This window comes from Chiroxiphia lanceolata, chromosome 27, assembly GCF_009829145.1.
Source record: "Chiroxiphia lanceolata isolate bChiLan1 chromosome 27, bChiLan1.pri, whole genome shotgun sequence".
NCBI classification, from domain to species: Eukaryota; Metazoa; Chordata; class Aves; order Passeriformes; family Pipridae; genus Chiroxiphia; species Chiroxiphia lanceolata.
The window spans coordinates 1996183-2022309 of record NC_045663.1 but is presented as its reverse complement, the minus strand read 5'-3'; the positions used below and the strand labels follow the sequence as shown (position 1 = coordinate 2022309).

At 48.8% G+C, this 26127-nt stretch overlaps 2 protein-coding genes and 2 long non-coding RNA genes across 9 annotated transcripts in view; 2 read left to right on the top strand and 2 right to left on the bottom strand.

Moving 5' to 3' along the window:
* Nucleotides 1-2916, bottom strand: part of NMRK2 (nicotinamide riboside kinase 2) — a 7769-nt gene extending 4853 nt beyond the window's left edge. The window contains exons 1-2 of one of the 4 annotated variants that reach the window (XM_032712107.1): nucleotides 2724-2916; nucleotides 592-682 (exon numbers count right to left, since the gene is read on the bottom strand). In XM_032712107.1, the coding sequence (XP_032567998.1) occupies nucleotides 592-682; nucleotides 2724-2749 (117 nt within the window). In that variant the 5' untranslated portion in view covers nucleotides 2750-2916. Of the gene's footprint in view, nucleotides 1-591; nucleotides 683-1535; nucleotides 1903-2723 lie in introns of those variants that run through there. The other 3 variants (XM_032712104.1, XM_032712105.1, XM_032712106.1) reach the window with 3 other exon arrangements.
* LOC116799186 lies at nucleotides 1308-13984 on the top strand. Of its 2 annotated transcripts, XR_004361007.1 has the most exons (6): nucleotides 1308-1744; nucleotides 6527-6713; nucleotides 10589-10801; nucleotides 11592-11868; nucleotides 12332-12436; nucleotides 13913-13984. It is a non-coding gene; the product is annotated as an uncharacterized LOC116799186 (long non-coding RNA). The 2 variants fall into 2 exon arrangements; XR_004361009.1 differs by lacking the exon at nucleotides 12332-12436 and having other exon boundaries at nucleotides 13913-13953.
* On the bottom strand, nucleotides 13730-26127 carry ATCAY (ATCAY kinesin light chain interacting caytaxin). Of its 2 annotated transcripts, none has more exons than XM_032712109.1 (12): nucleotides 25810-26127; nucleotides 24093-24157; nucleotides 23478-23698; nucleotides 23003-23188; nucleotides 22300-22402; nucleotides 21711-21842; nucleotides 21106-21192; nucleotides 20308-20406; nucleotides 20054-20089; nucleotides 19193-19228; nucleotides 18477-18509; nucleotides 13730-18166 (listed from the first exon to the last, which is right to left on the bottom strand). In XM_032712109.1, exons 3-12 carry the CDS (start codon nucleotides 23500-23502, stop codon nucleotides 18157-18159), a joined length of 747 nt encoding a protein of 248 aa, XP_032568000.1. In that variant the 5' UTR covers nucleotides 23503-23698; nucleotides 24093-24157; nucleotides 25810-26127; the 3' UTR covers nucleotides 13730-18156. The 2 variants fall into 2 exon arrangements, with proteins under 2 accessions (XP_032568000.1, XP_032567999.1); XM_032712108.1 differs by having other exon boundaries at nucleotides 18477-18512; nucleotides 25810-26126.
* LOC116799187 lies at nucleotides 16884-20842 on the top strand. Its single transcript, XR_004361010.1, has 3 exons — nucleotides 16884-17727; nucleotides 17980-18216; nucleotides 18801-20842. It is a non-coding gene; the product is annotated as an uncharacterized LOC116799187 (long non-coding RNA).

The following is a 26127-nucleotide window of genomic DNA, read 5'->3' as shown; positions in this document are numbered from 1 at the left end:
TTAGTGACATGGTTCTGCACCCCCGGGCAGGAGGCAGCAAGCAAAGGTCTTCTGCTTTCACCTCTGTGATATTTTAACTGGGTTCTGATGCAGAGCTCTCAGAGCTCCCCAATAAACCCCCCTTTCTGTATTTAAACCAGCACAGAGGTGCTTAAACCCCAAAGTATCATTTAGGAGCCACGTTCTTACTTGAGCAAAATAAGGAGGGAAAACCCAAAATGGAGAAAATGATTTGTACAGAGCACAGTAAATAACCTCTGACTGATATGAGCAGTTATATCTGTAGGTTATATCTGTAGTTAACACTAAAAGGTTTTGCTGTGACCTCTCTGAGCTGGGTCGTGCCAAGTTCCCGTGGCATTTGTAAAGGTCAGGAACACCCCCACCTGTCCAGTCATTTAAAAATTAAATATATATTTTTTAAAAAAACACCCACCGCACCTAAAAATCGGGAAGTGTGTGGCTCCTAAGCTGTCCAAACTGAGTGGGTGAGCATGCAGGAGCACCCAACACTGCCAGGGGACCCACCACAGCTATCCCTGAGCAGATAAGCAGCAAATAACGCTGTGAGGAAGAGGGGGGTCGGCTTACCTTGAAGAAATCGTCCTGGTGGACCACGCAGCAGTTGGGGAGAGCCTTGATGAGCCTGTTGGTCAGGGTGGTTTTGCCACCATTGGTGACGCTGCACGGGGGGCGACACAGAGGTGGGAGAACCACGTTAGAACTGGGTTAGAGACGGGTCTGAGAGAGACATCGGGACCCCCGGGCTGTGGGGGGACCTCCAGGCCTGAAGGAGCAGAGTCCTGAGGGGCTCGGGCCGGGGTCCATGGGGGGGGATCCTGAGGGACCAAAGCCTCTGAGAGGACTCGGCTCTGACCTGCCCTGAGGGACCCAAACCCCTGCCCATGGGGCGAGACCCTGAGGGACCTGGGACAATGAGGGGACACAGGTTCTGACCTGCCCCGGGGGACCGGAACCCCGGCCCATGAGGGGAGACTCTGACAGACCCGAGCCCATGAAGGGACCCGGCCCCTGGGGGGGGAGACTCTGAGGGTCGCGGGCTCTGACCCGCCCTGAGGGACCCAAACCCCGCCCGCCACGTTCGAATTTCCCGCCTCTCCGGTACCGGCCGCCGATTGGCTGCGACCGCCCCCCCGCCCCGCCCCTTTCCCGGCCGCCGATTGGCTGTGACCTCCGCCCCTCTGCCCCGCCCCTTCGAGCGGCGCGCGCGCGCGCGCGCGGGACCGCGTGTAACGGCCGCGCCGGTTCCCGCGCGCGCGCAACGGCCGCGCTGAGGGGCGCCGTGGCCGCCATTGCCGGCCCGGCACAGCCGAGACCTCTGAGGGGCCGCTATGGCCGCCCGTTCGCAGCCAAGACTCCTGAGGGGCCACCCCCTCACAGCCGAGACCCCTGAGGGGCCGCGGGGCCACCGTTGCCGGCCCGGCACAGCCGAGACCCCTGAGGGGCCGCGGGGCCACCACTGCCGGCCCTTCTCAGCCGAGACCCCTGAGGGGCCGCCACGGCCGCCCCCTCACAGTCCGCCCCCTCACAGCCGCCGCTCCCCGCTCGCTCTGGGGACACCCGGCCCAAGATGGGGCCGCCGAGCCGCCCCCGCTCCGCTCCCTCCGGGCGCCCTTCCAGCCCTTCCCGGCGGGCTCGGCTCCCTCAGGGCGGCGCAGGATCCCTCGTGTAAAACGCCTGAATAATCGTCCTCTCCCATGGAGAGCTTGTTCCTCTGTAATAGGTTCGTATTTTATCCCAAGGCTGTACAAATCCCTCAGTCCTATATTATTAATATAAGAATAATCCATATTATCCGCCAGTGCTCCTTTCCCCAAACCCTCCTGCCGGGCTTTCGTGCTATCCCAGTGCATGCAGACTTCCTAAATCCTACTTTTTAAAGAACATTAAAAGCTTTTTACGCGGCCCCCCCCCGCCTCTGTCTTGTTGGAAACGGGATTTTCCCCCTCCTGGTATTTCAGAGAAGGTTTTAACAGAAATTTTTTGTCTCTGTGACCTCTAAATTGACTTGAGATACTTTTTTCCCTCTCAGCATCCCTCCTACTAAGCCTATAAAAGGATATGTAAAACCATAGATAAAAATATATACATAAATATATTAAAATTGTATATATAAGTATACAAAGTGTATATAAATTTATAAAAGTATATAAATTAAGTGTATGTAAAAGTATGTATAAAAGTATATGCTGCCCTGCAGAGCCCTCTATATTGAAGCAGCATCTGTTCTGTTAATCCTATATAAAGGGATATATAAAATAATATAAAAGCATATATAAAATATAAAGGATTTATAAAAGGATATATAAATTACATATAAAAGGATATATAAATTACGTATAAAAGGATATATAAATTACGTATAAGAGGATATATAAATTATGTATAAAAGGACATATAAATTACACATAAAAGGATATATAAATTACGTATAAAAGGATATATAAATTACGCATAAAAGGATATATAAATTACGTATAAAAGGACATATAAATTACATATAAAAGGACATATAAATTAAATATAAAAGCTTGTGCCATCCTGCAGAGCTCTCTGTGTTTAAGCAGCTTGAATTAAGTCTGACTTGCCTCTTTTCTCAAATTCTGTACCCTGAATATTATTTTATAGCCAGATAAATAATCTCCAAGCCAAGTGCAACAATTAAAAAATAACATATATTCCCAATATCAGCAGGGACTTACCCTCCGATGCCTACGATGTATTTCATTTTGCCGAGTCGCCTCCTTTGCCGGAATGTGGCGATGGAAAACCGAAAAGAAACGCTTTAGAAAGGCTGAAACAACTTTCAGAGGAAGGAAAAACTACGGCTGGCCCTGTTCCCTCTTTGCTCTGACTCGGCTTTGCCTCCCTGAGCCGTTCATTGAGGGGCAAAGGCGGCTTTGGCGCGGGATTTATAGGGCCGTGTCCCCGCCCCGGCGCTGAGGGAAGAACCCTGTGACCATCATGAGCCCGAGGTCACGTTCTGGGGGGGTTGAGCCAGTCCTGGTCCCCACGTCACATCTGGGGCAGCCAACCCTCACCCTGATGTCACATTTTGGGGGGGCTCAGCCACCGTCTGATATCACATTTTGGGGGGGCTCAGCCACCGTCTGATATCACATTTTGGGGGGTTCAGCCACTATCCACTGTCACATTTTGGGGAGGGTTCGGTCAACCTTTCGATACCGTTTTTGAGGAGGTTCAACCCTCACCCTGGTTTCACATTTTGGGAGGGCTCATCCAACCCTCTGATGTCACATTTTGGGGGGGCTCAGCCACCGTCCGATGTCACAGTTTGGGGAGGGTTCGGTCAACCTTTCGATGCCGTTTTTGGGGGGGGTTGAACCCTCATCCTGATATCACATTTTGGGGGGGCTCAGCCACCGTCCGATGTCACATTTTGGGGAGGGTTCAGCCAACCCTTTGATGCCTTTTTTGGGGAGGTTCAACCCTCACCCTGGTTTCACATTTTGGGAGGGCTCATCCAACCCTCTGATGTCACATTTTGGGGGGGCTCAGCCACTGTCTGATATCACGTTTTGGGGAGGGTTCAGCCAACCCCTTGATGCCATTTTTGGAGGGGTTCAAACCTCACCCTGATTTCATATTTTGGGAGGGCTCATCAAACCCTCTGATGTCACATTTTCTGGGGGCTCAGCCACCACCTGATATCAAATTTGGGAGGGGGCTCAGCCTTCCTCCTCTTGTTATATTTTGGGGGGGTTCTGCCTCCATCTGATGTCACATTTTGGGGGGTTCAGCCAACCCTTCAATGCCATTTTTGGGGGGGGTTGAACCCTCATCCTGATTTCATATTTTGGGAGGGTTCATCCAACCCTCTGATGTCACATTTTGGGGGAGCTCAGGCATCATCTGATATCACATTTTGGGGAGGATTCAGCCAACCCTTTGATGCCATTTTTGGAGGGGTTCAACCCTCACCCTGATGTCACATTTTGGGGGAGGTCATCCAACCCTCTGATGTCACATTTTGGGGGGGTTCAACCAACCCTTTGATGCCATTTTTGGGGGGTGTTCAAACCTCACCCTAATTTCATATTTTGGGAGGGCTCATCCAACCCTCCAATGTCCCATTTTGGGGGTGTTCATCAAACCCTCTGATGTCACATTTTGGGGGGTTCATCAAACCCTCTGATGTCACATTTTGGGGGGACTCAGCCACCATCTGATATCACATTTTGGAGGGGGTTCAGCCCTCCTCCTCTTGTCACATTTTGGGGGGGTTCCACCAACCCTTCGATGCCATTTTTGGGGGTGTTCAACCCTCACCCTCATTTCATATTTTGAGAGGGCTCATCCAACCCTCCAATGTCCCGTTTTGGGGGGGTTCAGCCAACCCTTTGATGCCATTTTTTGGGGGGTGCAACCCTCACCCTGATTTCATATTTTGGGGGGAGGTCATCCAACTCCCCGATTTCATATTTTGGGGGAGGTCATCAAACCCTCTGATGTCACATTTTCTGGGGACTCAGCCACTGTCTGATATCACATTTTGGAGGGGGTTCAGCCCTCTTCCTCTTGTCACATTTTGGGGGGGTTCAGCCAACCCTTTGATGCCATTTTTGGGGGGGTTCAACCCTCACCTTGATTTCATTTTTTGGGAGAGCTCAGTCACCCCTCTGATGTCTCACTTTGGGGGGTTCAGCCATCCTCTGATACCACATTTTGTGGGGGCTTTAACCCTGACCCCAAACACTGCATTTTGGGGGGGGGGGTGTTTACAAACCCTCCCATGTCCCATTTTGGGGGGATTCTGCAAACCCTCCCATGTCCCATTTTGGGGGTTCAGCCCATCTTCCAATGTCCCATTTTGGGGGGGTTCCTCCACCCCTCCAATGTCCCATTTTGAGGGGGTTCTGCAAACCCTCCACTGTCTTATTTTGGGAGGGGAGTTCATCCCATCTTCCAGTGTCCCATTTTGGGGGAGTTCTGCAAACCCTCCAGTGTCCCATTTTGGGGGAGGGGGTTCTGCAGACCCTCCAATGACCCATTTTAGGGGGTTCAGCCCCTCTTCCAATGTCCCATTTTGGGGGAGTTCTACAAACCCTCCAATGTCCCATTTTAGGGGGGTTCAGCCCCTCTTCCAATGTCCCATTTTGGGGGGGTTCTGCAAACCCTCCAGTGTCCCATTTTGGGAGGGGGGAATGTTTTATCCCATCTTCCAATGTCCCATTTTAGGGGGTTCTTCCACCCCTCCAATGTCCTATTTTAGGGGGTTCAGCCCTCCTCCTCTTGTCCCATTTTGGGGGGTTCCTCCACCCCTCCAATGTCCCATTTTGGGGGGTTCAGCCCCTCTTCCAATGTCCCATTTTGGGGGGGTTCTTCCACCCCTCCACTGTCCCATTTTGGGGGGTTCAGCCCATTTTCCAATGTCCCATTTTGAGGGAGTTCTGCAAACCCTCCAATGTCCCATTTTGGGGGTTCAACCCCTCTTCCAATGTCCCATTTTGGGGGATTCCTCCACCCCTCCACTCTCCCATTTTGGGGGGGTTCAGCCCTCCTCCTCTTGTCCCATTTTGGGGGGTTCCTCCACCCCTCCAATGTCCCATTTTGGGGGGTTCAGCCCCTCTTCCAATGACCCATTTTGGGGGGGTTCTTCCACCCCTCCAATGTCCCATTTTGGGGGGTTCAGCCCATTTTCCAGTGTCCCATTTTGAGGGGGTTCTGCAAACCCTCCAATATCCCATTTGGGGGGGGTTCTGCAAACCCTCCAATGTCTTATTTTGGGAGGGGGTTCATCCCATCTTCCAATGTCCCATTTTGGGGGAGTTCTACAAACCCTCCAATGTCCCATTTTGGGGGGTTCAGCCCCTCTTCCAATGACCCATTTTGGGGGGGTTCTTCCACCCCTCCAATGTCCCATTTTGGGGGGTTCAGCCCCTCTTCCAATGTCCCATTTTGGGGGGGTTCTGCAAACCCTCCAATGACCCATTTTGGGGGTTCCTCCACCCCTCCAATGTCCCATTTTGGGGGTTCCTCCACCCCTCCAATGTCCCATTTTGGGGGGTTCAGCCCCTCTTCCACTGTCCCATTTTGGGGGGTTCCTCTGCCCCTCCACTCTCCCATTTTGGGGGGTTCTTCCACCCCTCCACTCTCCCATTTTGGGGGGGTTCAGCCCTCTCCCCTATGTCCCTCTCTGGCCCTGCACCTGTCCCTCTCCCTCGCCGGCCCCGTGCCGGGGCCAAAAATAACTTTTTGGCGAGCTCGTCCTTTGCCTAAATTAGTCCTTAGGGTAGGTGGAAATGTCACCCCTTTTGACAATTCCCCCTGGGAAGGCTCAGAGGTGTGTGTGGATATAATTAAGTCGCCTTTTTCTCCTCCCTGTCTCTCCTTTCCACTCCTTTATCCCCCAATTCCCCTTTGATTAGTTGAAACCAAGGAGGAAAACTTTCCTCTGAACTTCTGCTAGGGGGGAAAAAATAAAAAAAAAAAAAGGGGGGAAGGAACTTAATTTTAATTTAATTTTTTTTTTTATTCCTTTTAGTCAAGCTGTTGGGAGTGTGGAGAGGCTGAGCAGTGAATCCACCCGGACTGTCTCCCTTTGGCTCTTTAGGAGGAACTTTTTGGAACAGTTTATTTGATATCTATTTATTTGACAAAGCCCTAAAATATTATATATCCAGCGAGTCTCCTCCTCCACAGTTCATTTAAGTAAAATAAACCTTTTTAAGGTAAGTTCAATCTACCTGAGCTACTTTCTCACCCCGTGCTTTAATTTGAATTATTCCAGCTGCTTCTAGAATTGTCTCAGCAATGCCAGGTGAAGGCAGAGCTACCAACAGCATTTTTTTTTTCTCTCTCAGATGGGAACTCTGTAACATTTAAATAATATCTTGCCTTCAATCACCCAAATCATTGTGTGCCTTTATAAAATCACTCTGTGGCAGGATGAAAAGGCCACTGTTAAAAGTATTAAAGGTTCCTTGTCCTGCAGCGGGTTGCAACTGTAAAAAAAATTTTGTAACACCAAAATTTAGGGGGTTGGGGTCCTGTTGGGTTTCTTTGCAGCTTTTGGGGTCTGCAGAGCTGATCCTGGCCCTGTGTCCTTGTCCCAGGGGATGAGTGGGAAGCAGCTGGACCGTGGGGTGAGTTCCCTGTGCCCACAGCAGTGCAGAGATGCTGCTTTAATTCTGATTTTTGGGTGGTACCTCCATCACCTGCTCACTGGCTGTGAAGTGTTTTGCCTTGAGCTTTTCAGCTCTTGCAGTAAAAAACCCAGATATCCAAGATTTCCCCCCTAAGGATCCAAAGGAAGTGTTTTTAATTCCTAAAAATGCCCCAGGGCAGGGTGGGCACAGCTCCAGCCTCCCAAACTGTGGCTAATCCAGATCAAGATGCACTTTGGGGGGTGGGGGCACATTTTTGGGAAGTTCTCCTATAAAAATATAGATATTCAGGTGTTCCCTAAGCAATAGGATTTCTCTAGGATCCTACAGAACATTTTGGTTCTGGCAGCAAATGGCACCTCCTCTGTCCCATTATCCCCTTATTAATCCCCCCAGCATTTTATGGATACTTTTCCTGAAATTATGCAACCATTTAGCAACATGAGCTTTTATTCAGAGCTACTCCCAAGCTGTTAATTGTTTAAATTCAACTTGAATTTTTCTCTTTCAGACCTGAGGAAAGTGATTGTGGCCTAAACCCCTCCTTTGTCTCACCCCAGCTGTGTCCGTTGGGCTAAAAATAATTAAAAAAAAGAGGTTTATTTTTCTCTACAAAGCTGTTTTCTGCTCCTCAACCACAAGGCCAAGGCCCAGTGCTTTGACCATGAATAAACAAGAGCTGCAAATTAGGGAATTATTAACTACCAGAGGTCAAGATTCTGGAGGTCTTGAGAGTGAAGAGGTGGAAGGCCAGAAAAGAAATCGGGTTTAAAGGTAGAACCTGATAAATTTGTGGGTGGGAACAGAGCAAATGAGCTTTTCCAGTGTTAATTCTGGGTGATTCCACTTATTTTTTATGGTCAATATTAATGGACAAGTGGTTGTTCCCAGAGAAACCGCTTGTAATTACACTTTCACCATCTTTTCCAAGGTAAAGTGGTGATTCCAGAGGAATTTGGAGCTTGGATTCTTGGATTGGAGTGAGCCATGACTCCCAGGGAAGCTGCATTTCCAGTGAGGAGTCCCCACATCAACCTCTCAGCTGGGAAAAAAATCGGAAAAACTCACCTAAAATTACCTCCCTGCTCGACATTTTGATGCCCTTTCTTGCTTTTCCCTCCCATCCCTGAGCTAGGAAAGTGTCTGGGTTAAGAAACCAGATTCCAGGGATTATTTTGCCACGTTTGGAGGGGGGAAAAAAAAAACCCCAGGAGGCTCCAAAGTTGTGTCGGAGTCCTGAGGGGACACCGGGCTCTGGTCACCTCTGCTCCAGTTCTTTGCACTGGAGACCTGCTAATCCAAATATTTTTGGAACATGCTGCCCTCAGGAGTGAAGTTTGGCTTCTGCCAAACTTGGATTTGCCAGGGGGGAACACGGTTCAGGATTCCAGGTGGGGGGTTTTTAGCCCTGGAAAAAACAAATCTCTAGAGAAATAATGGATTTCCAGTGCAGAGAGCAGATTGTGGCAGGATCTGGCTGAGCTGTTTGGGATCAGGCAATTCCAGAGCATCCTCCCACTGCCTCCACAAGGAATTATAACCCTCTGTTTCTTCTGAAAACAGGAGGGATGAAGGACAGGAGGCACATTTATTGTTGTGATGTGGTTTTTGGTTGTTGTTTTTTTTTTAAATCTCACAGCTGCAAACCTCATTCCTGTCAAGCGCAAAAGCTCTTTTTTGGTGTAAAATCTCCTTTTTAAACCTTTTTTGCCCCTCACTGCTCCAAATCTCATTCCTGTCAGGTGCAAACCTCATTTTTCCTGGGTGTAAAATCTCCTTTTCCAACCTTTTTTCCCCCCTCACTGCTCCCGTGGACGTTCCTGCCTTTCCCCGAGTTCGGTTTTAAGCTCCTTGCCGTGGTTTTTGCTCTCACCCCCTCTCCCTGCTCCTGCCCCCAAACATCCCAGGGTGGGGGGGGGGAGGTGGCATTCACCCACATAGCTCAAATTCCCAAATTCCTGGCTGTTCCCTTTGGAGGTGCCATGTGCCTGCCTGTTTTTGGAGCTCACATTCCAGCTGCCTCCTGGCTCCTTCCCTCCCGAGTGACACGGATGGTGACACTTCCACTCCCCAGACGCCCCAAACTTCCCCCAAACCGTAAAAACACGACTTATACAAGTGGCAGATGTTCAGAAATTATATTTTTTGGGGCTGATTTACATTTTAGGCACCTCAAACTTCCCTTTTTTGGGGGGCTTGTTTATCCCCCAGCTGCGTTATCTGCCCGGCACTTTACTCACACAAATGCCATTCACCGCCGGGCTTGAATCAAAGACAGGGAATGTTCCCTCTCTCCCCACGTTATTTTTAGGATACTAATGTTTACTAAAAGGGAATATTAATCTTCTTTGTTAAAAAAGGGAGCTAAATTTAGCAGGAGGCAGTTGAAGAACCGTGGAGCCATCGGGGTGTTGTTGCCCTGGGATGGTTTAGTTTCTGGGTGCCCGCTGACCTTTCTGCTGCACAATGTGACTCATCCCTCCTGCAGCTTTAATTCCCAGTTTTAAATCCCTCTCTAATCATAAGACATTGTTGATGGCCCCAAGGTTAGGCCAAGGTTCCTCGTCAGAGGCAAGGAATGAGAACAATTTTCGCTCAGGAACGTTGAAATTTGGGGTTATTTGTTCTTTCCTCCTTCTCCGAGGCCCGGGGAGGTTCCTGAACCCTCCCTGGAGGAAGGTGGGTTTTTATTGGGAGGAAAAATGGGAGAACATCATGAGAGCAGCACTTTGGGAACCTCCAGCAGCTCACAGTGAGGAAAATCCAAGTAGTGGAATAAGGAATTTAATTAATGTAATGTTGGGGTGTCCTGTGCAGGGGTGAAGTTGAGCTGGATGATCCCTGTGGGTTCCTTCCAACTCAGGATATTCCAAGATTCCATGAAAAGCCTGAATGAAGAACAAGAGGGTGAAGGGAATAAAAGGAGCAGATTAATCTGAAGTCAGAGGGAAAAGTGGAGCTCAGGGGCAGCCAGCTGGTTAGTGAGGAATTCCAACCAGAGATGGAGGAATCCTTCTGGATTCTCAGTTCCCAAAATATCAGATTTTACAGGTGTTTCACTGCCCACACTGCTCTTCCCAAACTTTTCCTCCCTGGAACCCTTTGGAGCTGTTGACTGTGATGCTCCAAGAAAGGACCTTCCTTGGAGTCCAGTGGAATTTTGTGTCATGGAATTCGTGCCTAGAGAGGCAAAAATGGGTAAAATATGCAAGAAATGCCCTATTTGGGGCTCTGTGTGGTGCCAGGTAACCACTGCAGTAATTCCAGGGATAAATCTTTACAGAAATGCCAGACATTTCCAGTGTCACTGGACAGCTGGAATGTGTTTGTGGATGTTTGACATTAAATTATATCACTGTAAATTGAAGTAGCAAGGAATTAAAAGCATTTTTAAAGAGTAACAGAATCCCAATTTTTTATCTCTCTGGTTTATATTCCAGGAGAGGAAATGTCTAATTTTACTCCTCACTTGTGGCCAGTGTGGACTGTGCTGATGGATGAGAGGAGAGGGAGCAGGAAAATGAAGGAAGAGAAGGAATAAAACATGGAATAAGTGCTGAGGTTTTTCCCAGCAGACACACAGGGAAGGAGCTGAGCTGGGAAACGTGTTGTCAGCGTGACATGATCCATCCAACATTCCCAAATATTCCCAGGTAGGTTTGACAGACTCTTCCAAACCAGCCTGAAGAGGGAACAGAGAGACAGCAGAGGGAACTTTCCCTTCTCCTGCTGTTGAAATTCCTGGTTGGAGGTTTCCCTGACCCTTGTGCCTCTGGAATTCCCAGACCACCATCCTCCCACTGCACCTGCCCCTTTGGAGACACTCCCTGTCCCAAGGGGGAATTCCTGAGGGGAAAGATTCCAAGGAGAAGCCCTTTGGGTTGTTGGAGCTCAAAAAAAAAAAAAAAGGAGCCTCAAGAGAGCAAATAATTCATTTGGGGTTGGGGGGAGGAAAGGAAACCACAGGATTCCTGTTTCTCGCCCACAGGAGGTGCATTCCTGGATAAATTATCACTTTTACAACTTTCCTGCCAATTCTAAATGTTACCAATGATCTTTCTGCTCTTTCCCACATCCTTAGCACTCCTTCCCAGCTTCTTCCCAATCCTTCCTCCCTGTTTTCTGCTCCATCCCAACCCCTGCCAGACCGTCCTGGTGGATTTTTGGGGGGGGTGGGATCTCTCCACAAGAGAAGGGGTTAATAAATAAATAAATAAATAAATAAATAAATAAATATTTGGAATTTGGGACAGGGTTCATGGTGACAGAACCATTAATCACTAACCTTGATTTGTTTGCCTGTGGCTCCATGTACTAAAAACAACCTGAACACAACAGTTCAGGGAACTGAAACATTTTGGCCTTCAAGGAACGAAAACAATGTCGAAATGGGTCGGTGTGGTGCAAGAATCACCTGTAATTTCTCTTTCCTTGCCATTCCAGGTACAAAATCTTCCTCTTACACCTCACATTTGGGCATTGTTCTGTCCAAAGACTGGAGTTTTCTGGGGTGGATGTTCCGTGAGGGCCTGAAAACCCCTCACAGGAATGTGCTGGCTTCCTCTCCTGCTTCAAATCTCTTCTCCAAACTCCAGCATTCCCTGATTAATCTCCAGCCTGGGCTTACTCAGGGAAACCCAGAGCTTTGGAGCCCGTTGGATTGTCAAACAAAAGCTCAAATCAACAGCAAGTCCCAGACTCACCCAGGAATTAACCCAAGGTGACAAGCTGAGTGATCAAAGTGTGGGTCAGGAAAGGAAGGAATGTCCCATCACTTTCTCTTTTCCACTTGTGTTATCCCTTTGTTTTCCTCCCCTGGGGTGTGATTCATTTTTTCAGAGATGAATCCCAAAGGATTTGTGTGTGTGTGTGGTGTAAAACTGGATATTCCCAGGGCAGTGGGGAAGGAGAAACCTCACCACAGAGTGATTCATCCCCTCCCAAGGCAGGTGAAATCATCTCTTGTCATCCACTAAACTAATTTTAGGCTCAGTATCTCATTTTTAAGTTGATAAAACGAGGTGGGATCTCACCCCCTCACGTGGAGTTTGATTGTTCAGGGGGGAAATTCTAATTGTCTTAAACTGGGAATCTTTGGCTCCTCTTTGTGAGGGATCAGGATCAGCCACTCTGGGAATATTCTGTGCCATAATTAGCACAATCTTGAATATAATTTCATTCAGGAGCCCCAGCAAAGGGAAGAACCTGCACGTGGGAGAAGAGATTCCCACTTGGATGACAGTTTAATTCACAACTCGTGTGACAGGAGAGATTCCAGCACTGAGGAGGTGGGAAAAACACTGATTTGTCACTCCCTGATTTGTCACTCCAAGTGCAAAACTGAGGTCGAAACAGGAAGGGATTTTTCTGCTTTGGAGGAAAAAAAAACCAACCAGGCTTTTAAAAACTATTTTTACCTTGCTGTGGTGATAATTTTTCTTATTTTTTTTTAATTTTTCCTGCCTTAAAATTAGAGCTGGTGAGGAAGCAAATGTGAGATCCAGAAAGGCAGAGGGAAATTTGGGTGGGTTTCAGGCACCAAATTAAAATTAAATGAGGCATGAAAATTCCATGGGTGGAATGGGAAAACATCTGGAAAATTAACCTGACATTTTGTTAATCCCAGGTGCCACCAGCCTGGATAAAAGGAATATAAATAAATATAAATATACCCTGGATCACTTGTAGAGTGGAGAGGAGTGAGGTGAGTGCCCAACTCATCCTGAAAGGCTTTTCCTGCTTCCCAGGATGATCTTTTTTGGCTTTTAAAGTCTGATGAATGTAAAGAGTAATATAAAAAATTGCAGCAGAATGTAAAGAAGAATATAAAATTGCAATAGGGAGACCTGTGTATTCATATTTCCAGTTCATTAGTTGACATGTGGTAATAACTTATCTAAACCCACTCAAATTAAACAGCTCTAGCACCTTCCTGTAAATACTTCACTTTTCTTATAATAAAAAACAGCTCTAGCACCTTCCTGTAAATACTTCATTATTCTTATAATAAAACAATTTAATATAAAATTAATATAAAATTATATTTATAAGTATAGAAATTATATATATAAAAATATAAAAATTTATATTTAATAAAAAAGTTTATTGGGCTTTGGAGTTTTTTTCTGTTTAAGCAGCTTTGAGTTGTTTTTTTTTTGTGTGTGTTTGGTGTTATAATTTAATTATAATTCTAATTTAATTCCCAGTCATGTTCCTAATTGGATTATAAAAACAGATGTAAAAATAAAGTGTGATTAAAAAAAAACTTGAGTGGAGTTGATGGAAACACAAGGAAAGCAATTTTTTCCATGACTCTTTGCTAAAGCTGAAGGAATCTGGGAAAGATCATCCTCCAGAATAGAAGTTATTTTCATAAAAAAAACCCCCACTTTGAGATGTTAATTTTGCAGTGTCAGAATTTCCAGGGAGGACTTTGAGTGCCTTTCTTCCAGGGAACAGCATCCAAAGGAAAAAATTTCCATCATATTTTCCACAGGGAGCCAAAGTCTAAATAAAAACTACTGACAAAAAGAAAAAAAAAAAACCAGAAAAAGAAAAAAAAAAAAGAGAAGGGGATGCAGTTTTGCTGAAGGATTAGTCTCATTTTAATTGAATATCCACAGATTTTTTTATGGAATAATACAAAGCAAAAAAAAATCTGAATACATATAGAACAGAGATCTAGGTCTGCTACCACCAACCACCTAATTACAAACACGGTAGAAAAATGACATTTCACACTTTTTGTTTGTTTGTTTTTACAGGTCGGTTTGGGTTAAAAGGACCCACTGGAAAGGAAAAAGAAAACAACCTGAAATTGTGGTTTCTTGTCATGGTGAGTCAGAAAATTCACTTTTACCAGTAACATGCTGCATTTCTGCCTGCCAGGAAATCAGGAAATACAAAAGAGAAAAACATGTGCTTGTGTGTTTAGAGCCATTTTTCTGTCCCTTTTTCACCCCCTGGCAGGTTATTCCCACCTGCCTTTCCTTCACTCCCGTGGTTTTTAATCCCTAGAGCTCTAAAAAAAGAAAAAAAAAGAGGATTTATCACCTTTCCAACCTTTCCCACCGGGGTCTCTCATCCAGGTGTTTGCCAAAAAATGGGATGGAAAAAGTGCCATGAGGGAAGCTCTAAATATCCACTCACATTTACACAGTACTGTACAGAAAAACTTGGATTAGATCCAACTGGAATATAATACAGCAGCAGCATCCCAGTTTTAATTCCTTGTGTCTTCCTTGTGGTTCGGGATGAAAATGTCTCGGACGGTCCCAAATCTGGATGATCCTCCATGAAAAAAAAAAACAAACAAAAAACATAAAACCAGACTAGTTCTGGATCTGAGAAGTGCCTGGGACAAATCCTGTGGCAACCTGGAGGAGATGGGAAGGTAAAATTCCCAGCCTGGAATCAAGTGTAGAGGAAGAAATCTGATTTTTTTTCCGGGCTGTGAGGTGAAGTTCAGCCGTTAAATCCACCCCGAGGGAAGAACAGAGAGATTGTTGTGAGCATAAAACAACTTCTCCTGCAGCTCAAACCTGGCTTTCCATGGATTCACCATGGAAAAAAACCCACCTCCTTAAGGTGGAATCCAGGAGCAGAAGCTGTTTTGTGCAATACACTGAATATTAAGTCCAAATATTGATCCTCCAGAGGTGGTTTTATGAGGCAAAAACAAGGCCTGGAGCACACTGGGGACATTGGCCAGTCCAGCAGGATTGTTAAAGGGATGCAGGTGATTTAATTTTAAATTTTCAACCTATTTTTAGGTCTATATACCACTCAAAGTTATGATATAAATACACTTTTAGCAGCAACAATTCAGGTTTATCCACACCCAGCTGAGTTTTGTCACTCCATGCCTGGGAAAGGGACACCAACTTTGGGTGTTTCTGTCCAAGAGTTTGTAGCTTTTTTTTTTAGGCAAGTAACACCTAAAATCAGTGTCTGAAAGAAGGGAATTATTTGTTTAAATTTGTTGCTATGAAATGCAGTTTTTACATTTAAGCTCTAATTTGTCCTTTGTGGGCTGCAGGTTCTTCTCTGTGTGGAAAAGACACATAAACATCATCCATCCATCCAGGAACATAAAACTTTTAGACACTCATAAAATCCTCTTAAAAAATTAAAATACAGTGCATTCCACTCCCTCAGAAAGTGCACTTCTTGAAAAAAAAAGAAAAAAGAACTTTTAAATTGACTTTTGTGCATTGAAACAACTGACTGAGGTGGGATCTTGAAGTGAAAATCGGTGATCTCTCCTTTCCACGGCTGAAATTCCCTTTTCCTGAAGGAACTACTTGGAAAAAAATAGGAGGTTTCATCCTCACATTCCTCTAATTTCATTTTTTTCTGACAATGTAGGCAGAGTGTCTTTGGAAAGAAAGAAAACAACCCAAAACCCCACATTCTTGTGGGGTGGAAGTTGCTGAGGATCCAGAGCCTTTCAGGGCCCAAAATTGAAGGAAAATGAGGTTTCCTGATCTTCCACATCCGTGTTTTCCAGAACAGCAACATTTTCCATGAGGTTGTGAACATTTTTAATGGATTTGATGCCCACAAAAGTTTTCTAGAGTTGGAATTTTACCCCATTATTAAATGTTTTATCCATTTTATTCACTGTATAACTGCAGGGCCCGACTGCACCATGTCCTCTGTGGAAAGCTGATGGGGTTTTTTTTTGTCTAAATACATAAAAACCAGCCTCAAAAAGAAAAGAGGAAAATCAAATTTAAATGTTAGCAGTCAGGAGATGGTGAATTCACAGAGACCACGAGGAGATTTGTGATTGTTCCTGGTTGGGAGCTCAAATTAACTGAATCAGGAAAAGTCCTTTCCTTAATTTCAGGGGGTTGCTCAGCCCCTTTGACAGAGCCAGCTCTGCAGATGGGAATTCTATTTGGGATTTCTATTTGGGAATTCTATATTTGGGAATTCTATTTGGGAATTCCTGGCTGCTGCTGCTGCTTCTCCCTCCAGACAGTTCCCTGACTGGGAGCTCAGCAGGGAGATGTCACTTGGCAGAACCCAAAAAAACCCTGAAGGTTTTTGGGATTTTGGGGGTTTTTTTGTGCCCAGAATTCACTTTATAGAATCCCAGGATGGGTTTGGGGTTGGGAGGGACCTTAAAGCTCATCCAGTTCCATGGGCAGGTTGCTCCAACCTGGCCTTGAAATCCTTTGTCGATAATAATAATAATAATAATAATAATGATAAATAAATTTAAAATGATGTTTCCAGAAAGCTGTGGAGCTCAATGCTTGTTTGGTGCTTGTTATTAACATGCCAAGGAGATGGAATAGGGAGTTTTTTTCCATCTTCACCCATCCTGGGTGGGTGCTGTGGGTGCTCTGCTCTTCATGCAAAGGTCTGGTCAGCAAATACACCCAGTATGAGAACGGGTCTCAAAGGAGAACTGACCTTAAGAAGTATATATTTGGTGCTTCTTTGTAGCATTCAGGGAAATAAAGATCTCACCCGTGGTGGTTTTACTCACTGGAAGGAAAAAAAAAAAAGAGCAGCTTTGTGTATCCAGAGGGATCCGTCCCTGTCTTGAGGGAAATCTTGCTTGGCCAGAATTCTCCTGGAAATATCCTTGAAGTGGTGAAACAAGCAGGTGATTCTCCATCTGCAGGTGTCTGGGAGGGGTTTTACCTGATCCCAGAATCCCAGGATGGGCTGGGTTGGAAGGGACCTTAAACTCCTCCAGTCCCACCCCCTGCCATGGGCAGGGACACCTTTTGCTATCCCAGGTTGCTCCAACCTGGCTTGGGACACTTCCAGGGATGGGGAGGTAACCTGGGTCTGGTGAAGGAACTTCCAAATAATTTTGGCCAGAGAGTTGTTCCTTAATTTACTTTTCCCTCCCTCCTTTGTTCACAGGATCCTCACGAGTTCCCAGATCCAAATTTCCAGAGTCAACATCACACCTGCACCTCTCGGCCACGGAAAAGCTGAACCCAGTCCCGTGCCCTGCGTTCTCCAGAGGGAGGGGATATTCCAGGCAGGAATGCTGATGGATGAGGGCCCTCAGGAGGGAAACTTCCAACATTTTAGCAGCTTGTCTCTGCAGTGGGGGAGGTATTTGACAGGGAGTGATTGTCCAGGGCCGTGACATCGAGACGAAGAGGAGGCGTGGAAACCGTTCCCGTCCGCGGGGCTCCTCCCGAACCCAGACCTTTTTTGGGATGTGCGTGGAGAAGATGCTCCCAGGAAGGTTCTGTGGAGGCTGCCATTCCATGGGGGGACTCCTTCAGAGCTCCCAGAGTGCCTTACACACCGGAATGGAACAAATCAGGGAAAAAAAACAACCCCAAAACGTGGCATTTCCTCAGGGGAATGAGGATTGAGGAGCTGGCAACGACTTCACTGAGACAGCCAAGGCTGGAAGTGCTGCTGAGGCTGGTGGGCACTTGGTATTTTCAGGAAGAAACACACACTGGCTATAAAAAGGAGGGAAAAAGCTCTTTTCATTGCCTGTATTAGTTATTCCCTGGGCTCTCGGGCTGTTGTGGAGGAACCTGGGGGTGCAGCTTTAAACCAAAAACGTCTCCGCGCCGGCCAGCAGCGAGTTCAGGTGGGTTTATAATTTAACCAACAAAATAAATCTCTTTCTGGGCTGGGGACTAATGGATTAGAGGGTGCTCTTAACTTACTACAAGGTGTGTATTTGCACTGTGTCACAGCTCTCCACAGACCATTCCAGAAACACGCCAGAACCTGTCCTGAAAAGTGCTTTTCTTGGCCTGCTTTGTTTTGTGGGGTGTTTTTTTTTGTTTGTCTGATTGTTGTCCTTCTTCTTCTTCTTCTTCTTCTTTTTTTTTTTAAGGTAAAATGTTTCCAAAAAGGTTAAAGAACTTTGCATCTTGGAGACAGAGGAGGCAGGCTCTGGGATCTTACAGGACTTGGAATAAGATGGTGACAAGGTCTTGTCCCAAAAGGTCATTGCCGTGGGTGGCTGCCAGGCTGTGTCCTTCCACTCCATCCATCCACCTCCTGCTTCCATTCAGGACATACTGGGAAGGAACAGAGAGAGACAGGAGTTATTTTTAGGCTGCAAACTGAGGTAAAAATTTTTCATTATTCCCACCACATCAAAATTGGGGTCAATTTGGGTGTAATCATTTACAAAACTGTCCTGGGGACAAACATGATGCAATTTGTGGCTTTAACAGGCAGAGGAGCCTGTTGGGTGCCCGGGAGTGGCACCAGGGGGACGGATCCTGAGTCTAACCCAGGCTGGGCTTTCTTGTTCATGGATTACAAATGCCACAAAATCTGTCCCAAAGACAGACAAACAAAGGGGGAGATCCATCCAGCTCAAACCTGGTTTCTTGATCCTCTCCTGGAGGCACAGGCCTGCTGGGAAGAGAACCAGCACAACAGTGAGTGAATCTCCACCACAAACCAGTGCCCCTCTCTTTGCCCTGAGCTCCTCTTATTTCTCGGAACAATTCAGTGATCAAAACTCCTTTTTCTCTGGGAAAAAAGGCAGGAATATTCCCTGTTCCCCCCTCAGGAGAGTCAAACAGAATGAAAAGAGAGGCTGCCTCGCTCTGAAGCAGAGCCAAAACCAGGCCAAATTCTCCTGGTGTAGGATTTTGGCACTGCCCTTCCCAACCCCTCTAGAATTTTCTTTCCCATCTCAAGTTACAGCCCCGGCTCTGCCCCCTGTGCCCACAGGGAGACGTGTCCAGCAGCAGCAGCAGCAGCAGCAGCATTTGAACCCTCTGCATTGCTCCACCCTGCAAATGCTCCCCCTGAATGTCAGGAGAGCATTCCCAGGGCCTCTGGCTCAGCTCTGGGATCACTCCCTGCACGGAGCAGGGTCAGGAACCCGCTGGCAGAGGTGAAGGTCAGGAACACCCCAGTGCTGGTGGCACCCGGAGCTGCCCGGGAGAGGAGAGGCTTTACCAGCTCCTGAACACTTTGGGAATGTCCTGTTGGATCCAACCATCTCCTGGGGGCGTTCCCAATCCGTGGGGCTGTTCCCACCCCCAGACACTGTTTGAGCTGAGGGATAAATCAAACAGAGTCCTTACCTTTCCCTCTCGGCCATGTCTTGTTTCTCTTCTGCCCTGTAAACACAAATCACGTTTGGAATCATCGCCCTGAGGTGAACAGTGGGAAGGAGGGGAGAATCCAGGGCCCTTCTGGGGTGATGGAGAAGAGAATCCAGGGCCCTTCTGGGGTGATGGATGGACCTTGGAGAGGTCAGCAATGGTCTCCAGTCCCTGGGAACCCCAGCCCCTCGTGCTCCAGGAGCTGGGCTGGACAACTCACTCAATCCTCCCAAACTGGCATCTCCCACTCAGGCACCAGCTCCAGGAGGGGTTGAGGCACCTGTGCTGACCCAGTGGGTCTTTCCTCTCTCCTTCTCTGCCTCTTGTTTTTCCTGGAATCAGCCCTGCTCACATCCAGCCCTCCCAGCAGCACTTCTGACCCCAAAGCACCGGGGAGGGAGCAGGTCTGGAAAATGAAACCAAACAAACTGCACAAACTGAAGTCCCTCTTCATGCCACTCCACAAGGATGAAGTGGCTTTTAAAACAAGCACAAGGGCTCACTTTAGGGTCAGTTTGCTGCTCAAATAGGGATAATGTGCCTGTTTTATACAGAGAGTGGTGCCTGATGACCTTTGGGAGCACAGACTGCGTGTGATGAGGTTCTGTGGGGTTCAGAGGTTCTGTGGATAAATAGCCCTCTAATCTATGGATAAATAATAACCTTTTAATCAAGCTTCTCCCTCCTCCAGCTTTTACTGACTCAGAGAAAATCAGTGCAGGATCTCAGGGTGGGAGGAACGTGGAATTTACTGGTTATAACACAATGGGAAAAAGCAACAACACCCCAAGAAAATGAACCCACTCTCCACCCTACCCCCCCCCTAAAAATTAATTTTACCTTTCTTTTCTGGCCTTGATCCTCTCTTCCTCATATCTGCAAGAAAGAGGAAATGTTCTTTAAATGGAGATTGTTCACTCTTAGTGAAATTCAATGTTTGCTCTGAAGGTGACAGGAGCTCTGTGCTGGCACAATGTGAGACATGAGTAAGACAAGGTTTGCCCCAGGCAAATCCGTGGATTTTGACTCAACACGAGGTGGGATGTCTGTCCTGCCCCTCCCCAGAGCTGCCCCAGGGCCCCTCTGGCACTCACTGTAGGACACAGTCTGGGATCTGCACGTGCTCCATGGGGATGAGCTGCTCCAGCTCCTCCAGGGTGTGAACGTACTGGATCTTATTGATAAACTTCACACTGGCAGGGAGAGAGAAACAGTGCACCAAGGAATTCCCTCCACAGGAAATCAGGGTTTTCCTGATGGAAACTCTGCATCTCTGTGCCCACCTCCCCCCTAAAAGCCAGGGGGAGAGTTTAAATGCTGTGGTGAGACCCCACGTTACTGCTCCTCCCAATCTCTGCAGGAGGCAAAAAGGACACCATCCCCTCACTTCCCAGCAAATCCTCATGCCCTACCCACTGGGACAAACTCTGCTCTGCATCCAGACCGCCCCAGTGTCTCCCAAAACCACTTCTGGAGTCATCCTTGGAAGTGTCAGAGAGAAGAAGGACAAGGGACAAACAGCCTCACCTTGGCTGCTCCTGGCCTAATGATGAGCTTAAAATCTGATTTGTGAGATTAAAGCCAGGGGAACATCATGAAGCTGTGTCAGGGGGGATTTAGGATGGATCTCAGGGAAAGGTTCTTCCTCCCCAGAGGGTGCTGGGGCACTGCCCAGGCTCCCCAGGGTTTGGTCACGGCCCCAAAGCTGCCAGAGCTCCAGGAGGGTTTGGACAATGCCCTGAGGGACAGGGGGGGATTGTTGGGGTGTCTCTGCAGGGCCAGGAGTTGAACTGATGATCCCTGTGGCACCCTCTCAACTCAGAGTATTCCAAGATCCCGTGATTCCAAACTTCCACCCCAAACCCAGCTGAGCTTGGGAATGTTCTGCTCACCTGATGAAGGGTCGGGATATCGCCAGCACCGTCCGGATGAACCACGACGGGTGCACGATGATCAGGGCTTTGAGGTTTTTACGGAGCCTGGGGAGAAGTCAAGGCACAGAAGTCAAATCCAGAGGACATTCCCTAAACTCCCCACGCCCCTTAGGAAGCCCAGCCCAGCCCAGAGGCTGCAGGACACTGCTCTGCTCTGGGGCTGTGCCAACCTGAGCTCTGCCAAAGGGCTCGTGAGGAAGGAGGGGGGCAGCGGGCAGGAGGAGAGCCTGGAGGAAGTCAGAAATCTGGGATAGAAGAAGGAATTACAGACTCTGGGCAGTGAGGAAGGAGGAGGGTTGGCTGGGAGTGCTGTGAGGAAGCAGAGGAAGAGAAGTGAGGGTGGGGAGGCCCTGGCACAGGTTGCCCAGAGAGGCTGTGGCTGCCCCATCCCTGGAAGTGTCCAAGGCCAGGATGGAGCAACCTGGGAGAGCAGGAGGTGTCCCTGCCCATGGAGGGGGTGGAACTGGATGAACTTTAAGGTCCTTCCAACCCAAACTGTTCTGGGATTCTGTGTGGGGAAAAGCCTGGGAAGAAGGAAGAGGCTGTCCCAGCAGGGTTCCCACCTTCTGTCGATCATCTGGTAGCATTTCTTGAGCCAGCCCAGGCCCGGCATCCTCCGCCGGGGCGTCGCCCCGTTCAGGTACACGATCATGTAATCCTCGGCCACCAGCAGCTCCAGGCTGCTGATCACGTACCTGTTGGGTGAGCAAAAGGGACAAGAGAGTGGAAAAAAACCCACCCTGGAGCTTTCCTCAAGTGTTTCACCCCGAAACGCCTCAGAGACTCTTTCTTTGCAGGCCTTGGAAGAGGTTTGGATTCTCCCGGCGCCTCTGAGGGGTGCCCAGGGATGTGTCAGTGCAGTTCAGGCACTGATGGACACCCCAGCTCTGTTCTCTCCCAGCTGCTGAGCATCCCAGACACGCTCCAGCCTGGATGTGAGTCCATCACTGGCATCATTAACCCGGAATGTTTGAATGCTTTGACTTATTGGCCTCGGAGCCGGGGCCAGCCACGCTCACCCCGCTCTGCAGCTGCACACTGGGGATGTTTGGCCTGGATTCAGACTATTCCCAGCTGATGTCCCTGGTGCAATGAGTGCAGGGAAACCCTGGAGATGCTTCCCTCACCCTCCTCTCCCTCCCAGCCACTCACAGGAAGAGGTTTTCCATGATGTAGTGGTAATCAGCCAGGTTGCTGTCGGGGAGGTAACAGGCAGCAAAGACAATGATGGCATTGAGACCTTCTCCGTAGTATCCTGGCAAAGAAAAAACACAGGCAACACCGTGAGGTTTTCCAGGGAAAGATGTGAGAGCTGAGGGTAAAAGAGCAGGAAGTTGTGTTGTCAAATTTGGGCCTGGGGTGGTTTTTGTGTCTCTGTCCAGCTCCAGGTGAGCTTTGTCCCTCTTTGGACCTCCTTCACCAGGAGGTTTCCTCCTGGATTGGGCTGTAACGTGTGTTTGGAGTTCAGGGAAGGAATTTGGGGGTGTCAGAGCTGGGTTGTTCTTTGGCTTTGCTCGTGTTTTGGGAAGAGCACCGACTGTGGATGTGTCAACCTTTGCTGTCCCTCTGGAGCAGCTCAGGCACCAAGCTGGAGGAGTTCAACCCCCCCAGACCCTTCATCACTGGCCATACCAGGCCTGAGGGCTGGGAACAGCCCCTCTCTCTGTTAATTCAAACCCCACTGCACTGACTACATTTTTAAACCCTTTTTAGAGCAGCTTTTAGCACGATCCGGGCCCTTTTCGCTTCTTATGTTTAACTTCACGAAACAAACAGCAAATTTTCTTATAAACAGGAACCAAACAATCCTGGAATCCTTGACAGAGACCCCCCCCCGAGGCAGGACCTCACTCACCCCCGTGTGTCACCACTCTCATGTAGGGTTTGATCATCTGGAGGTCGATCCTGTGCTCCTGCTCCCCGATGATGACGGTCCTCCAGAGCCGGCCGTTGGTGGCACTGCCATCCTCTGTCCCCCCGTCCCCAAACAGGTCTGCACTGTCCCCAGGCATGTTCTTGGCTGTGGCTACGGGAGTGTCATCTGGAAAAGGGACAGATCTGCCTTTAAGCTAATGCAGGAAGATGCTTTGGAGACAAGAACCCCCGGGGATGGTGCTCGGATCGCGTTCCACCCGCAGCTTTGATCTGTGCAAGTTTGTGGTGCTTAATAATCCTGCTCTGTTGCCAAAACGTTACACAAATAAGCTTAAAATCTCCTTTTCCTTGTCAGCCCTCCACTGCTGATGGTGAATTGTGTCCAAAGTCATTAAAATGAGGCTGAAAAACCACCCCAACCCCTGCAAAACTCACACAGAACCAGCCCTTTTTACCTTCCCCATTCCAGTTCATTCCCATTGCCAGGAATTCGAGGAATCTGTCTCATCAGGTGTTTCAATATCATCCACATTAATATCCAGGTCGTCTGGAGTGTCCAGGAAGTCATCAGAGAGGATGGAGCCTTCACTCTGGTCCAGGGAAATGTTGATTTCAGGTGCAACAAGTGTCTTCCGCTTACGATGCGCCCCGTTAAAATTTAAAGTATTGGGGGGAGCTGGAGTTAAAAGGAAAACAACTGACAGGTTGTCCTGGTCCTGGATCCTTCGTGCTTCCTCATGGATACCCCAGGTTCTGGGCTGGGTGGTGGATCAGGGACTGGGAGGCACTGGGAGTGGCTGGATGGAAGTGCCCGTGTGAGATCCTCATTTCTCGTGAGATCCCCATTTCTTGTGAGATCCCCATTTCTTGTGAGATCCCTATTTCTTGTGAGATCCCTATTTCTTGTGAGATCCCTATTTCCTCCCCCAGGAGATTCAATTAGGGGATTCAAATCTCTGCTTGCTTTCTTTTCCCCCCACCCACAGGAATTTTTGTGGCTAATCCAAGGGAAGTGGCTCTCTCCCTGACCATTCCCCTTTGGATCGTGGAGGAGGCAGGATGGTACTTACAGGATGTGTTCTCGTCTTCTGTGGGGCTTCCCAGTGACTCCATCCCTGTCTCTTCTGGGAGAGGTCTGCAGGACATGGAGGGAAAATACAGGAGAGAGCAGGTGATGTTTAGGAAAAAGTCCCTCTGTGGCAGACAGAGGAGAGAGTGGGGACAGCAGGGAAGGACACACAACCCCACGTGTGCTCTGCCCCTTCCCTTTTCCCAGCAAACTCAACCTGAGGGATTCCCTCAGGGAATTTGCCCTCCTAGTAATCCCTAGTAACTTCCAAACTATCCCTGCATTTACACCTTCATCCAGCCAAGAGGCTGGAAAATCCAGCCAGGGACACGGGAACAAATCCTGACCCCGGAAGAGCCTGGAAACATCCTCTTTCTCCATATTATCCCCATTTTTTCTCTGTAGGAATTCAGAGGATCCCAGCCCAGCAAAACTTTCTCCAAAGGCCTTCCACAACCTGGGAAGCAGCTGCTCCTTGGAGGTGGCTTTGCTGAGGGGCAGCTGATGTTCAAGGCAAGGACCAAACCCCGGGTGTGACCCCAAATTGTCACCCCCACCCTCCCCTCAGCCCCCATTTGGTGCCTCCCAACCCCTGGCTGAGCTTTGGAAGTGGGTTCATTCCGTGCCAAGACCAGACACCAGCATTCCAACCCTTATTTTGGAGCCAGAGGCTGACCCACCACTCCCTTTCCTGCTCAGAATTTGGGATGTGCAGCCCCTCCTGCACCCTCCTGGTCCAAAGCACTGTCCCTCCAGCCCTGGGCCAAAGCCATCCATGGATTTACAGGTTTATTTTCCTGGACAGATGCTAAAGTCAAACCACAGCACGTGGCTGTGACCCTTTGGAAGCTGCTGGAGTTGCTCCTGACCCATCCTGGGGTGAGTGAAGCCAGAATTTGTCCCCCAGTGCTGGTGGCTGAGCCTCAGGCTGCCCACCCTGAGCTGGGCACTTCCCAGATGCTTTTCCCCTTAATTTGAGCTGTGATTCATGCCTGTCCCTGGCATTAGCTGGGTTTGACACTCCTGGACCAAACCCCACCAACCCCTGTGACAAATTCATGTTGTCAAACCTCATTTCTGGGAGCTCCCCCTCCCCAGGGGGGGGAAGGGCTGGTGCCTCCAGCTGTAAAATCCTGGTGCTGGGACAGCCCTGGGATATGACAGGGGGAGAATCCAGGAGATTTAAGGATGAGGATGGGCCTGTGAGGAGGCTGGTCCTGCAGCTGCTGCTCCAGCAACACAGAGAGGGAGGTGACAGAGACAGGACCCAGCCCAGCTCTGCCCTGCAAAGGCTCCTCTTCCTGCTGCCATGACACCAGAGCCACCCGCCAAATTAAACCCTATGAATATGTAGATTAAGGGATAATCCTCTGCTCCCTGGTTATTGTATATTTATGAGAGCTGAGGACCTGATCCCGGGCACGTGCTCCTTGTGCAGCGCCCGGAGCCACGATGTTCCTGAGGAGTCGGGAAGACCCCTCGGCCCCCTCCAGCTCCTCCTCCCCTCTTCTGCTTTTGTTCCCACCCAGGCCCGGCTGGTTGTTTATCCATCGGGAGCACAATTTGGTGACACAGCAGCCGAATGGGAAGGGGAGGGAAGGGGGGGCAGCTGTTCCCGAGTACGTGCTGCAGCCCGGCAGCTGCTCCCTCATCCCGGGATTCGTGTCAGGACAGCGATTCCAAAGCCAGAGGGGAAGAAAAAAAAACCCCTTCCTTACCTTCCCAAAGGCTGCTCCGATCGCTCCCTCCCGTGTCAATCCTCCTTCCCCAAAAGCGCTCAGCCCCAGATCCCAAGATTCCCGGAGCGCAGCACTTTTCCTAAGGGTTGGGTGCCACCATTTTGCTCCCTGTTTCCCTCTCCCGGCCCCTTCTCCAGGGGCCCGGTGGAGCGGGCACGCCGGGATCGGCGGGATGCGGGATGCGGTGGGATCGGCGGGATGCGGGATGCGGTGGGATCGGCGGGATGCGGGATGCGGTGGGATCGGCGGGATGCGGGATGCAGTGGGATCGGAGGGATGAGGGATGCAGGGAGCGGG